At 24.1% G+C, this 14,392-nt stretch overlaps 4 protein-coding genes and 1 long non-coding RNA gene across 7 annotated transcripts in view; 3 read left to right on the forward strand and 2 right to left on the reverse strand.

Moving 5' to 3' along the window:
• LOC122504946 (serine/threonine-protein kinase S6KL) overlaps positions 1 to 1,948 on the reverse strand; it is a 54,880-nt gene extending 52,932 nt beyond the window's left edge. The window contains exon 1 of one of the 2 annotated variants that reach the window (XM_043616311.1): positions 1,814 to 1,948. The gene's annotated coding sequence lies outside the window, so the exon portion shown is untranslated. The remainder of the gene's footprint in view (positions 1 to 1,813) is intronic. The other variant, XM_043616312.1, reaches the window with a different exon arrangement.
• On the forward strand, positions 1 to 12,165 carry LOC122504948 (ankyrin repeat domain-containing protein 29). 2 transcript variants are annotated; one of them, XM_043616316.1, is made up of 8 exons: positions 4 to 422; positions 1,838 to 1,948; positions 2,259 to 2,357; positions 8,851 to 8,949; positions 9,356 to 9,454; positions 10,067 to 10,264; positions 10,494 to 10,589; positions 11,285 to 12,165. In XM_043616316.1, the coding sequence occupies exons 1-8, from the start codon at positions 411 to 413 to the stop codon at positions 11,480 to 11,482; spliced, it is 912 nt and encodes a 303-aa protein (XP_043472251.1). In that variant the 5' UTR covers positions 4 to 410; the 3' UTR covers positions 11,483 to 12,165. The 2 variants fall into 2 exon arrangements, with proteins under 2 accessions (XP_043472252.1, XP_043472251.1); XM_043616317.1 differs by lacking the exons at positions 9,356 to 9,454; positions 10,067 to 10,264; positions 10,494 to 10,589; positions 11,285 to 12,165 and adding an exon at positions 4,757 to 5,341 and having other exon boundaries at positions 1 to 422.
• On the forward strand, positions 3,556 to 4,272 carry LOC122504952. The gene is made up of 2 exons (XR_006301875.1): positions 3,556 to 3,812; positions 4,157 to 4,272. It is a non-coding gene; the product is annotated as an uncharacterized LOC122504952 (long non-coding RNA).
• LOC122504942 (condensin-2 complex subunit D3-like) overlaps positions 11,303 to 14,392 on the reverse strand; it is a 15,175-nt gene continuing 12,085 nt past the window's right edge. Inside the window, exon 5 of the mRNA XM_043616307.1 lies at positions 11,303 to 11,443. Within this exon, the coding sequence (XP_043472242.1) occupies positions 11,440 to 11,443 (4 nt within the window). The 3' untranslated portion in view covers positions 11,303 to 11,439. The remainder of the gene's footprint in view (positions 11,444 to 14,392) is intronic.
• Positions 13,251 to 14,392, forward strand: part of LOC122504949 (syntaxin-1A-like) — a 15,728-nt gene continuing 14,586 nt past the window's right edge. Inside the window, exons 1-3 of the mRNA XM_043616318.1 lie at positions 13,251 to 13,527; positions 14,007 to 14,108; positions 14,217 to 14,310. Coding sequence (XP_043472253.1) covers positions 13,495 to 13,527; positions 14,007 to 14,108; positions 14,217 to 14,310 — 229 coding nt within the window. The 5' untranslated portion in view covers positions 13,251 to 13,494. The remainder of the gene's footprint in view (positions 13,528 to 14,006; positions 14,109 to 14,216; positions 14,311 to 14,392) is intronic.

Raw genomic sequence — 14,392 nt, forward strand, 5'->3', positions numbered from 1 at the left:
ACGTTCGATTAGTAACTAGTAAGCCAAAGTCACCTGTAGTGTGAGTGTCAAATATTTGACGTTCTGCGTCAAAAATAAAAATAAAAATCAAAAATGTAAAAATTTTTTTTCACTCCTTTCTTTTTAAATATTCTCCAAACATTGGGGGGTTTTTTTCCCTGTGAAACATTCTCCGATGACTTATTGTGCCGAGTTATTTTTTTTATCGACATCTTTTTTTCAAATGCAAATACAAAATATATTTGATACTGAAAAAAGTTCGAGTCGTCGCTCTCAAGACACGTATGCAAAAAAAAAATGATGGAATTGCACTTGTAATGTTTCTCGATATACACAAATGAGACAAAAAACAATATACACGCAATTTCCGAGTACACGAGGGACAATATAATCGTATATTTTTCCTTGACATGTCTATGAAGGTAATTATCTTCGACAATTGTTAATCTCGTGTTTTTCATTGTTGACATCATTTTTCAAACTAACTGTCCCAATCATCTCTAATAGATTGTGCGGAAAAAAATTGTGTATTTAGAAACTGTATAATTTCCATTTATGAACGATTAAAAAACATTTATTACACTTTTTTTATATATGAAAACGTATGTTAATTTCAAAAAATATCTTTTTGAAAAAGGATTAATTTTCTAAATCTAAATTTTTATTTAATCAAATCTAATTTTGATTCAATACACAAAATCGAATGATTTTGATTTTATCAATATTACGAAATGGTTAGAATTTTATCACAATTTTTTACATCTTTTGGTAAAATATGACTTTTTTTACTAATAATTGAGTTAAATTATTTATTACTAAAAATTAAAATTAAAAAATAAGAAAATTATAATTATAATATCGCTAAAGTTCTGAAAGTTTAAATGAACGAAATTAATTTATTTCTTCTTGAAATTATAATATTGCAATATTGCCTCGTACGTATTAAAAATTTAATAATAAAGATTCTAAATATTTAATTTTGCTATTTATAACAATAAGCAATTTTTGAAAATATATTGGCAAAAGATTTCGTTCATTTGAACATGATTTGAACGTTTAGAATTTGTGGATATTTATAATAATTTAAAACTAATATAAATAAATAATTTAATATTAATAAGAAAAGTTAAAAATGAATTCAATTGATAATAAATAAAATACAATTTACTAAAGAAAAGTGTAAAAAAGCACTTATTGTCATTTATTAAAATCTAAAAATGATAAAATTTTTGGTCGAAAATTGACTTTCGCTAATTTTATGAAATCTTGTTTTATGATAGAAGTATTTAAAGGTATCAAATAATAGGTAAAATTTGATTTCAAAGTTCAACTGATTTTAGCGATTTTTATCTATTAATAACGAGAAAGTGGAATTATTGTATCAAAAACAAAAAAGTGACAATTTTCCATAAATTCCAAATTTAAAATTCATATTTTAAAGAAATGATAGAAATTCAGAAAAAATTCTTTTTATTTCCTACTCTAGTTCAATTAAGAAAATTAAAAGAACGAGTGAAATTATTCATCATCAAATATTAATACCATTTTTTTGGATTTTACTACAGGAATCAAGTTTAATTTATTTTTATTACTATAAAAATAAAGTTTATTTGAATTATTTTTATAAATAAAACCGAGTTTAACGATTATTATTTTTATTCATCATTGCGGTCTTGGACGATTGGATCTGAAATTTGTAATTAATTAATTAATTTTGCTATTTTCAAGGACATTAATTTTTGTCAAATACTGTTTGTTAATTGTGGCATTAGGTCATTAATTAATTAATGAATTAATGTTTTCGAATACTTACTTTTGAATTTATTATATAACATAGAAAGAGTCCCCGTGGGATGTGGAGTTGCATTTGACAGCAGCTCGTGGTGACGCAGAACGTCTTCAGCTTCTTCTTGACTCTGGACGCGTTCACGTTGACTGCAAGGACAAGGTCAGTAGCCTCGATATCACTTTTGAAAATGACACTTCTATAAATATTATGCAGCATTCCACTGAGTACCTACCTACAAGTAGAGAAAGCAAATCAACATCTATTTTTTATTTCCAATTAAATTCTAAATATATAAATAGTTATCAATAAAAATTGAAGAAGTACAAAAAAATAGAAAAATAAAATTAAAAAGAAAAGAATAATTATAAAATAAAAACACAAACGAGTAAAAAATTGAAAAAAATAAAAAATAAGAAAAGTTTATAAAGTTCAGAAAAAGAATTAAAATCGGATTATAAATAAATTAAAGGACGGCACAACTCCATTGATGTTGTCGGCTGCCGGTGGTCATTTTGCCAGTGTTGCGGAATTATTGCAGCAGGGAGCCGATCCTAATGCAAAGAGACTGGTAAGTTTTGCCTCTTAAAAATTTTCCTTTTTCTATTATATTCTATTATATTACAAATGTAATATTTATTCTTTTTATTATTATACAATTATTACGACTCCACAAATTATCGAAAATTCCCAAAAAGAAAAACGAATCTTTTCAAAAATTACCGCCAAAAATAAAAACCTACATTACGCGCAGGCGCAAAATCCGCCATGTTGACATTGTTAAATGCCGCACATTTCCAGGAATTATTGGCAATGAAAATTACCACCGCGGGCTCGGTGTCGCTAGTGTTTTACACCAAAAATGGACGAAATGGGTGTACAAATTTAAAAAAATATAAACTTAAATTGTGACTTTTCGGTTTTAATTTTAAGTAGTTTTTCAATAAAAAGATAAATAATGAACAACAATCTTAACAAATATTTCTTAAACATTAGAATACTTTAAATATTAACATTTTTTTCAACCTTGTACACCCACAGCAGCCATTTTTTTTAGTTCACTTTATGGTCACTATGTGTCGCATTGCAATTTTAAATCCCCAATTCCGTCCGAGAAAAAATATATTTCAAAATAACTAATTTCATCACTACTGGAATATTACCAATTACGGAAGTAATTATTCAATAATATTCAATTTCCGATTGCGCTCAATAGAATCAGTTGGTAAGCATTATATTTTTCTCGCACTACTTAAAAAAGTATCTGATTTTTAGGTTATGTATTTACGCTTTGAGAGTTTGAGACGATCAAAAGTCAAAACTGAATATTTGTTTTTAGAAAACTATTTTTTTTAGTTTCTGGAAGTAAGAATGTAAAAAAAAGTATGTTTTATTCAGAGACAAGTATTTTTATCAATTATCAAGTAACTTCGATTCCTTTGGATTAATTATACTAAAGATGAAAATTTTTACTATTATTTCCAAACACTTTTTCGATTCTTTTTCTAAAGGCGAACGGCGATCATCCTGAAAGCGAAAATAAACTAACCTTTTAATGTCCTTACGGTGTACACTTACTTTACGTTACTGTCGTTCTAATAAAATTCTTTTCTTCCTTCTTCATATTTCTGTTTAAATAATCTTTCGTTTAATGACAATTGACTATTTATTGAACTTTCTTTATGAAGAATCAAACACTAAATGGTAATTATGGTAAAATTTCGGTTAAAGTCGCGTATGCACTGAAGTTGTCTACAAACTAAGCAGGGTTGCCAAGTGCCAAATTACCAGGGATGGGTAAAAGTGTTTTTTTCGGAGTTTTCTACGTATAATACATAAATGACGTATAATACGTAGAAAATTGTAGAAAACCTGGTATTATACATGTCCAGTTCTGCGCATGCGTACAAACCTCACAATAATAATAAAAATCATATGTTTGATTATTTTTTATTTGTTTCCTGGTTTTCATTACTAAATTGTTGCTAAAAATACCAAGAAAAAACCAAAAAAGGTTACATATAAGGTAAGTTTACAAAAAAATGCGTATAATATATATTTATTGATTTTTCATATGGTTTTTTACACACATTTTTTCATAACTTGTATTATATATTTATATAGAACAATTTTAAAAAGACACGTTAATTTATTATTTATTTGAAAATAAACGGGTTTCAAATAAACTTTTTCATACAAAAGTACTAAATTATTATTATAGCTGTATTTTGCAATGTTTTGTTGCAAATAGGACACAGGCAGGGCAACATTTTTCCCTTTATTATTTTTGGGAATAAAACACAATTCCTCCCAGGAATTGTGTTTCGGCCTTCCACCTCTTTTGTTAATTTTTTTTTATTTTAAAAAAAGCAATATTGTACAACAATCACTGACACATGGCCTGGCACATGGAGATGTATAACCTATAAATGGGTCTGGCGGCAGCAGACAACCTGACCTGACCACGAACAGTTAGAACTTTGTTTGTGTGCTATTTCTTTAAAACATAAATTTTAAAAAAACTTTTCAATGTTAATTAATAAATTTTTAAATTGAAATTATGTTTAAAATTTATTTAATATACTATTAAAATCACATGTTTCTTGTCTAAAATTTAAAAATCCCGCGCGTCACGCAATGTATGTAAAATACATGACATACGTAGAAAACTAAAGATGTATAATACCACGTATTATACGTGTAGAAAACCAGGTATAATACATCATGTATAATACGTACCCATCCCTGCAAATTACGGATCTGATTACAGGGTTGGGTAGTCTCAAAATTGTCGAAATTGTAAAATTACCATAAAATTTTCTTAATTGTTTTACTTGTTTTATTATCTTTTTTAGCTTTATTAGTCAACTCTTTTTATATAAAAATAATATTTATAAACAGTTTTGAAAAGTAAGTGTACACCTTTCACAAAAGAAAAATCCAAAAAAAGCTATTATTCTTTTATTAAAGCAAAAAAGAAAAATGACGTCAACGGAAAGAACAAGAATTGTTTTGGATTCGGAGACAAAAAAGTGCATGACACTGGCACTATTTAATAATGTAAAAAATACCGAAGAAATGAGAAATTCTTTAATAACGGGAAAAATAGAATGCTGCCTTTTGAAACCATCGTTGATTATTGATGAATTACAAATAGCAGTTGCAGCAAATAAAGCAGTGTGTTCCGCAATGTTCAATGAATTAGTGACAAAAACAGTATTTATGGAGACACTATACAATCTGTCAATGACAAAAAGCATTTCAAAGGCACTCAAATGTTTTGGAAGTGAGAACAGTGATACGGCAATTTTAGCCGTTTTTATTCACGACGAAAATAGTGAGGAGTCGGTGGTGATGGAAGATTTTTTAAAACTTATTCAAGGCGATGAAATTTCAATATCAAGACTTGCCGGTGAATTTTCCAATGTTGGGGAAATTAGAAAAATTTATAAAATTAACGATAATGAGTTGCAATTGTCGTCTCTTGCTAATTTAATTTCGACTAGAATCAGTGTCAGGGATTTTGCCAATTTCTGATTTTTTGTAAAAAACGAGGTAAAAAAAAAAGTATAACTAATACATTTTTAATAATAAATTCTTCTAATTATACTAAATATAATTAATACAATTCATAATATTAATAGAACTATTATTAATTATTTCAATTAATTAATTAACTATTAATGAAATAGTAATAATTATAACAATGGACCAACAAAACTGTAACACAAAAACTTCTTACTTTTAAATAAATAGAAATTCTAAAATACTTTTTTCGCTTTTCTTTTGAAAAAGATTCACTAACTTTAACTATTTGTTCCTTCAATTTTTCAAAAAATAATTTTCCAAATTTAAATATTTCTTTAATTAACTTTTTTTATAAAGAAATTAAAGTTTAGAAATTTTTTTCAATTTGGTTCTTCTCTAATTTATTTACAGATAAATTTTTGAAAATAAGTTGAGAGAAATAAAAGAAAATACTTTCAATTAAAAAAATTCAAATTTTTTTTCAATTGAATATTAAAAAAAATACTTTGAAAAAAAAATAAATAGGTACGATGAAATATTAAAAATATTAAAATCCTCTCTCATTTCGTTAACGATTAATTTTTGAAAATAAATTGAAAGAAATAAAAAAAAATACTTTCAAATATTGAAAATTAAAAAAAAAAATAGTTTGAAATGAAAAAGTAAAAAAATACAATGAAATATTGAAAAGTGAAAAAAAATGATTAAAATAGTTAATAATGAAGAAAAAGAAAAATTGCAGGCAAGATTAGACGAGTGAAAGTACATTCAATTTCCTTTAAGTTTATCCCCTTCGATCTTTTTTTTCATATAAATTGCAGCATAAAATGTCAGCGAAAGGTCAAACAAAATGAGAAATATTTTCAGTGAATTAGAAGAAAAATTATTTCATTGCTTTATAAATTTGAAAAATAAAAATATAAAATAAATAACAAAATAATAATAATAGAATTCTTTCGAAGAATTTTATTATTTAGGAAAATAATTGAATTCTCGCGAAGAATTTTGTTAAAATTTTTGAAAATTCTAATTAAATTCTTTTTGAAGAATTTCTTTGAATTCTTTTTTAAATAATGGAGTTTCTTTAATAATTTTAATTAAAAATTTTGTAAATAATTGAAATCCTCAGAAGAATTTTGTTATTTAAGAAAATAATTGAAATCTTTAAAAGAATTTTACTTTTTATAAAGATAATTGAGTTTTTAGGAAGAATTTTCTTAAAATTTCAAAAAATAATTGAATTTTTTTGAAAAATGTTATAACGAATTAAGAAAAATAATTGAATTCTTTTCTGAAATTTTTTTGAAAATAATTGAATGTTTGCAAAGATTTTATAACGAATTAAGAAAAAAATGGAATTTTTTCGTGAAATTTTGTTGAAAATAATTTAATTTTTGCAAAGATTTTACTATTTAAAGAAATAATTGAATTGTTTTAAAAAGGATTTATTAAAATTTTAGAAAATAATTGTATTCGTTCATGAAATATTATTAAAATTTTGTTTAAAAATAATTGAATTTTTGCAAAAAATTTTACTATTTTTAAAAATAATTGAATTCCTATTAAGAATATTATTATTTATGAAAATAATTGAATTCTTGCGTGGATTTTATTAAAATTTTTGAAATTAATAAACAAGATTAATTAATTAGTGCGTTAATTAATAATTGGATTTTTTAAAAGTTTGAATCGCGTAACATTTGTTATTTTTCTTTTTACTAATTTTTCACTGAAAAAAATTTGTTCAATTTCTTTAGATACTAAAAAAAAGAAAAAAAAATCTATTGAATTTCTAATAATTGGTTCAATTATAAAATAAATAAAAATATTGTTTTTTTAAATAAAAGAAATTTGTAAAAATCTTGATCTCTAACCTTTTCGTTTTTCCTTTGGCAATTGAATAGCGAATAGTTTTCTCTTTATTGAAATAAATCTCGATGGCATCTAGGTGTATCTATTTTCGTTGTTGGCAAGTGATTCTTAGGGTCAGGAGCGTGTGGCGTTTGTGTTCGGGAATCAGGTGAAGGCCAATTGTATTTTAATCTGTTAAAAAGGAAGCGAAAATTCAATGGAACCGAATTAATTCACGATTAAAAAAAAAAGAAGAAGCAGAAAAAGAGGGAATTTAAATTAATTAACCAAGAGACAGGAAGTTCCGCTTTAAATAAATCTGCAAAAAATAATGAAAAAAAACTCTCAACAATAACAATTAAATTTTCAAATTCAATAAAACAATAAGTAATTATTTAAATAATTAATAAAACTTTTTTAGCAAAAAATAAATAATGAAAAAAAACTTAATAATAAAAATTACATTTCAAATTAAATACAACAATAAGTAATTATTTAAATAATTAAAAAATTTTTTTTAGCAAAAAATAAATATAATAATAAATATGAGAAAAAATTAGGAATAATAATAAATAACAATAATAAAAACATAATAATAATAAAAGTAGAAATAATAATAATACATATTTAATAGTAAACAGGAAATAAATGTAAAATTAATATTTGCAATAAATATCGAATAAAAATAAATAAAGAGAAAAAAATGATTTCATCGCCTGAAAGTTGGAAATATTAGTAATTTATCGGCTAATTTTAGTACAGAAAGTGACTTCCTCCTTCTTCGCGAAATCGCGAGAGTGAGATTCATATTCTTACGAGGATTGGATTAAAGACCGGTTGTCGACTTTGTTACAACATCAATAGGTGATTGCCCCTTTCGACGACGACGACGAAGCCGCCGCGTTTAAAGTTCCTTACACAACATTCTTTCACGTCTCTAGAAATGTTTAATTAAATTACTCAAAAATTTAATAATTACGATAATTGTGGAAAAATTACTAATTTACTTACTGCTGCTAATTTTCCTTCTTCTTTTTCTTCTTTTTTTTCTATGAGAGAAAGAAGATAAACGAACATTTCTTTCGTATACAGGAATAAAATTAATAATATAATATATATATAATAATCGCGTTCGTTAATAATTGAAATTAAGCATTTAATTATTGAATTTTATTAAAATTTTCAAAAAGAATTGAATTCTTTTGAAAACCTTGATATCGAATTAGGAAAAAAAATGAATTCTTTCGTGAAATTTATTTGAAATTAATTGAATGTTTGCAAAAAATTTTACTTTTTACAAATATAATTGAATTTTTGCAAAGAATTTTACGATTTAATATATAAATATATTTAGTTTTATTTGTATAACAAATAAATTGCAGAACAATTTATTTTCTCCGTCACCCACGATTTTCTTCTTTATAAACTTATAAAGCTAAAAGTAATAATAATTACATTATTAATTATTAACTAGTGATAATTAAATATTAAAGAAAACAATAAAAAAAAGTCACAAAATTTTAATCAAAGTCGTAAAAACTCTTTGTATAAAACAAATTAACATGTTTACACGTATAAAAATAATTATTTAACTTATATTGTAAAATTATTATTAAACCATTATTATGAAAATAATTAAAAATTTTTAAATAGAAAATTAAGAAATTTTTTTTCAATTTGTCTAGACTGGAACAAACGCCCTATTTTTTGCGTCCCAAGGGGGCTTTGTGGACATTGCGACACTTCTCCTAGATTACGGAGCTATTGTCGATTCTAGCAGTATCGTGAGTAGAAAATATATTTACATTCGTTTCGATACAGTCGAACCTGGTTAAGAGAGATTCTTTTTTTATTTTTTCCAAAAAAATAAGTTTTTGAATTTTTAATTTAATAATCAGGAAAAAATTTTTGTCCAAATAAATTTTATTTATTTTTGAACAAATTTTTTTATTTTTTTCACATAGATTTTTTATTTAATTATAAAATTTTTGTTAGCATTGTCTATTCGTACATTGAGTACGAAATATAAAAAGAAGTAAATATTTTTAATATTTTTAATATTTTACTTTTTTTTCTTTCTTTAATGTCGCATTTAACAAAGTTCGACTATATAGCAGCGAATAGTCATTTACACATTGAAAACTGTAAAAGAACGTGTAAATAATTATTTTGAAAAAAACAATTATCAAGGACGGAGGAACATCATTATTCGTCGCCTGTCAATATGGACATTTAAAAGTTGTCGAAACTCTCATCGATCGAGGTGCCAACGTCAATGCACACATGAAAGTAAGAATTCGAACATTTATCACATTTTTATCTATTTTTTAAAACGTAAACCATGTGAGACCGTTTTTTTTTGTAAAAAACGAATATTATCAACGAAATTCTTTTCTCCTAAAAAAATAAAAATTAAAGAAAAAAGAATTTTGAATTATTTTACAAATTGTCGATTAACGAAAATTCGATTTTCACATTTTTGTTTTTGGTCATTGAGACCATTTTTAAAAAATCGATCTCACATATTATTGATTACTATTTTAATTCAAAATTTAATTCGAAATTTCAAACAAAATTAAATTCGGAATTTAATTTTAAATTGAATTTGGAATTTAATTCAAAATTGTATTTGGAACTAAATTCAAAACCGAATTTGGAATTTAATTCAATATTGAATTCGAAATTTAAATCGAAATTTAAATCGAAATTGAATTCGAAATTGAATTAAAAATCGAATTAAAAATTGCAATTAAAATTTGTTTCGTAAGTAAAGTTATAATTTTTAACTAGAATAAAATTTTCTGGATCTATTCGAAATTTTGTTTTTTGAAAATTCAAAGACATCTTCCGATTTCCTTTAAAAATGCTCTCTGAAAATCGTTGTTTTGCCTCTTTTTCCAGGATGGCGCAACTGCTTTGTTTATAGCGTCACAAAACGGGCACGTCCACATTTTAAATTTACTTTTGGAGCATGGTGCAAAAATGGATGCCACACGAACCGATGGTGCTACACCATTGTGGATCGCTGCTCAAATGGGCCACGATCACGTTGTCAAAAGACTTCTGAAAGCTGGAGCAAAAGTAGATGCCACACGACACGTGAGTTTTTTTTAGACACAAGAATATTTTTACTTTTCAAAAAAGAAAAAAAAAGAAATAAAAAAATAGAAAAAAAGCACAAAAAGAGAAAGAGTAAAGAAAGTGAAAAGAGTAAAAATAGTAAAACAAATAAATAAAAAAGACAGAACAAAAAATTAAAAATATAATTAATAAAATAATAAAAAAGAACTCTTGAATTTGTTTTTGATTTCTGTGAAAATGTTTCTAGGATGGCGCGACACCACTTTTCAAAGCCGCCCACAAAGGTCACACGGCTGTTATTGGTGAACTTTTGAAATATCGACCATCACTCGGCATTCTTCCAGTGAGTATCAAAATAAATAGATAATTTTTTAAGTAGATAAAATTAAATACTAGCAAAAAAGCAAAATTAAATTAGAAAGAAAAGCAAATATTAACAGGGTTGCCACACAAATTTAATTCCTGTGAAGATTTTATTAATTTTTAAAAATATTTGAATTTCTGCGAAGGATTTCAATAAATTTTGAAAATAATTGAATTTCATCGAAGAATTTCATTAAAAGCTTTGAATTTAATTTAATTCTTATAAAGAATTTTATTAATATTTGAAACTAATAATTGAATTCCTGTGAAGAATTTTATTAATTTTTAAAAACAATTGAAATTCTGCGATGAGTCTTATTATTTATGGAAATAATTGAATTCCTGTGAAGAATTTTATTATTTATGAAAATAATTGAATTATTGCGATGAAATTTATAAACAATTTGCAAATAATCGAATTTCTGTTAAATTTTTATTATTTATTTATTTTGGAAAATTTGATTAAAATAGTAGATATTTAAAATCATTGAATTGAAGAAAATTTCCGAAAATAATTTCCTTATGAATTCTAAAAATTGAATTTTTTCCAGTTCTTTTAATAAAAATTCGTGAATTCGTTTTCCCTGAATTTACTGACCTGTGGCAACCCTGTACAATTTTTCTCTCTTACCTTTAAATTGTAATTTGTAATTTCCAAATTTCTTTTGTTTTTAGAATGGCGAAAGTGCATTGCACGCGGCGGCATTGACGGGACACATGACAGTGGCGAGACAACTCGTTGGAGCCGGTGCCGATCCTCTGCTAATGAATCAAGAAGGCCTCACACCTCTTCAGTTTGCCATTCGACACTCTCAGCATCAGGTCGCCAATTATCTGAAAGAAAAAGTTCGTCAGAGGACATCGACACGCTAATATTTTCAACAAGAAAAAAATGAAAGAAAAAAAATGAAGGCACTAATCCTTCTAAACTATTGAAGAAAACAAGTATTTTCAAGATGCCAAGAAAAAAGAAAATTTGCCTGTGCAATTTATATTGTAAATAATCTCCCTAGAAATCTCCCCTAGAAAATTTAGAAATTGTTACTGATAAATCAATTCTATTGAAAACATTTCCATAATCTGCGGGAGAAAATGAGAATAATCGATTGAAAGAAAGTAAGAAACTAGTTAGTCTCTTTAGAATTAATATATTGAAAAAATAACTCTACAAATTAATATATTTACCAATTTCAATTACGAATGAATATCTAATAATTAATATATTCAGAGACAAAGTCCAAATTTAATATTTATTTAGAAAATAATTGGAAGATGGAAAAAATTGTAATTTTTAATTTATTCGAAAATTGCAACTTTTAATTTATTTGCAAAATTCGTATATTTTTTTTAATTGAATTTTTTTTATTCGAATTAATCGTGAAAACCAAAGTAGTCTGAAGAAAAATAATTCAGTATTTAATCAGTGAATTTTGATAGAAACGTGTGCAATGAATTAGCATCGAATTTTGAAAATATTTTGTTGGAGAAAACAAAATTCAAAGGAGTGAAAAATAATTATTTAAAAAAAATAATTATTCGAAAAAGTAATTATTTTTAAAAAAATAATTATTTAAAAAAGTAATAATTTTAAAAAATTATTTAGAAAAATAATTATTCTATTTAAAAAAAATAATTATTTAAAAAAGTAGATAATTATTTAAAAATATTATTTAGAAAAATAATTATTCTATTTAAAAAATATATATAAAATTCTACAAGACTGGCCGAATTGCCTTTAAAAAAATCAAGCGAAAGAATATAAATTTAGAATTGAAAAAGAAACAATTAGAAAAAAGTAGAAATAAAACGTCCCTTAAAATCTAAGAAAAAAGTTATTTAATAACTAAGTCATTTCTTCTTGTATCTAAAAATATTTATACAACAAAAATAACTCCCCAGTATTTATAAATTGGAAAAAAGAAAATTTTACGTACTTATTTACGAAAAAAAATTGTTTTTATTATCTAGTGGCGAAATTACATTTAAAAAAAAGTAGGGAATTCTTTATAAAAATAGTTTTTTTGAACAAAAAAATAAAAAATAGTATTTAAAATAAAAAATAGTTTTTCTTAATTTTCAATAAAAAACTGTTTAGGAAAATAGTTTTAAAAAAAATTCAAACAGTTTTTTTCCTTAAAAAGAAAAGTTAAAAAAATTGTTTTTCTTCGAATAAAAATAAAGGGATAAAAATCGTAAAGAAAAAGAAAGAAAAATATTTGCTTTAAATAGAAAAAAAAACTATTTTACAAAGAAAAATATTTGTTTAAAAAACTATTTAAGTAGTTATTGAGTCTTCCTCTCATGTATGCGAAATATTTGTTACATCGTTAAACAAAGAATATATTATACAATTTAAATTTATATTGTAAATTACTATTTAGTAGGAAAAAATCACATATTAAATTTTATACTGTTATTTATTTCTCCAAAAAGCAATAAAAGAATATTAAATAAAATTTCAATTCTCATACTTTATTCTCTTAACAAAAAAAAATTAAATAAATTTCAATTCTCATAGCAAAAAAAAAAAATTAGCAACAAAGAAAAATGTCAATAAATAATAATTTTTTGCCCGCGGTAAAAATACATACAATATATTCCTTTTTCCTTTTTAAATAACAATCTGTACTTTGTATTCATAGCATTTTTCTTCTTGTCTATTTAATATGCAAGTCATTTTTCGTTTAATAAGTAATCGTGAAGTGTGTCACACGGTATTGTGAATTTTTTTCCGTTTTTTTAAATGAAAACGCACCTTAAAATAAAGTTTAAAGAAGGGTCGATGACTAAACTGATAAAAGAAAAGAAATTATCAACCATCATCAACTGTTAACTGATAAGTGTGATAACGAGTTGGAAGAAGTTCAGTTTGTCACCGAACAACGATGATTCGTGACCGAATGCCCGACTTGCAAATAGTTAGTGATTTTTTCTGTCAAGAATAAAATTCAATTCTTATTATTATTTAATTATAATATTTTATTATCACTTTTTCAAATTATTATTCTATTACTTTTCTTACTATTACTTTATCATCATTTCTCTCATTAAAATAATAATAGTAATCATTGAAAAATAAATCAATTTTGAAATTCGTGAATATTTCCGGAAAAAATAAATCATAAATAAATGTTATTTATTTATCAACGGGTTTCAAGGCCTGAAAATAATTATTATTATTAATATTTTTGAGAGATTGATGAAAAAAAATATGATTAAATTCAAAATAATTAAAGTCAAGGACAAAAAAAATGAAAGAAAAATGAGAAAAATCACTAAAATGAAAATAATAAAAAATTGAAATAAATAGAATTAAAAAATTAAATTTCCTTCTAAAAATTAAAAAAATTATATTATTATCTACAAATAATAATAAATATAAATAAATTTTGTTTAGCAACAAAGGAACAATAATTTTCTAAACAGAAGCAATTCATTTTTGCAAGATGTACAAATTCAGATTCGACAAGACAAAAAACTCAATCAGGTTCTTGAAGATGTAAGTATCGTAATTTTTTTAATTACTTAATTTTTTTGTTTGCTTAATTTTTTTTTACTTTATTTTTCTCTTTTTCTTTAATTGAAAAAATTTCTATTTCTCTTTTAGTCTGAGGAAATTCGTAATATGATACAACTTTTGGCTGATAATATCGTGAAAGTAAAGGAAATGCAAAATAATGTACTCACACACACGAATAGAGGTAATTGAACACAAGAATAATTTAATGCAAATTTAATTAACTAATATTAAAAATATTTCCGACTAACAAATAAAATTACTTT

Source organism: Leptopilina heterotoma, unplaced genomic scaffold, assembly GCF_015476425.1.
Source record: "Leptopilina heterotoma isolate Lh14 unplaced genomic scaffold, ASM1547642v1 Lhet_325, whole genome shotgun sequence".
Classification (NCBI taxonomy): domain Eukaryota; kingdom Metazoa; phylum Arthropoda; class Insecta; order Hymenoptera; family Figitidae; genus Leptopilina; species Leptopilina heterotoma.

Coding starts and splice junctions, on each gene's coding strand:
- LOC122504948 (XM_043616316.1), top strand. Junction 8,950..9,355: donor TTGTCGATTCTAGCAGTATC/GTGAGTAGAAAA, acceptor ACAATTATCAAG/GACGGAGGAACATCATTATT. Junction 9,455..10,066: donor ACGTCAATGCACACATGAAA/GTAAGAATTCGA, acceptor CTCTTTTTCCAG/GATGGCGCAACTGCTTTGTT.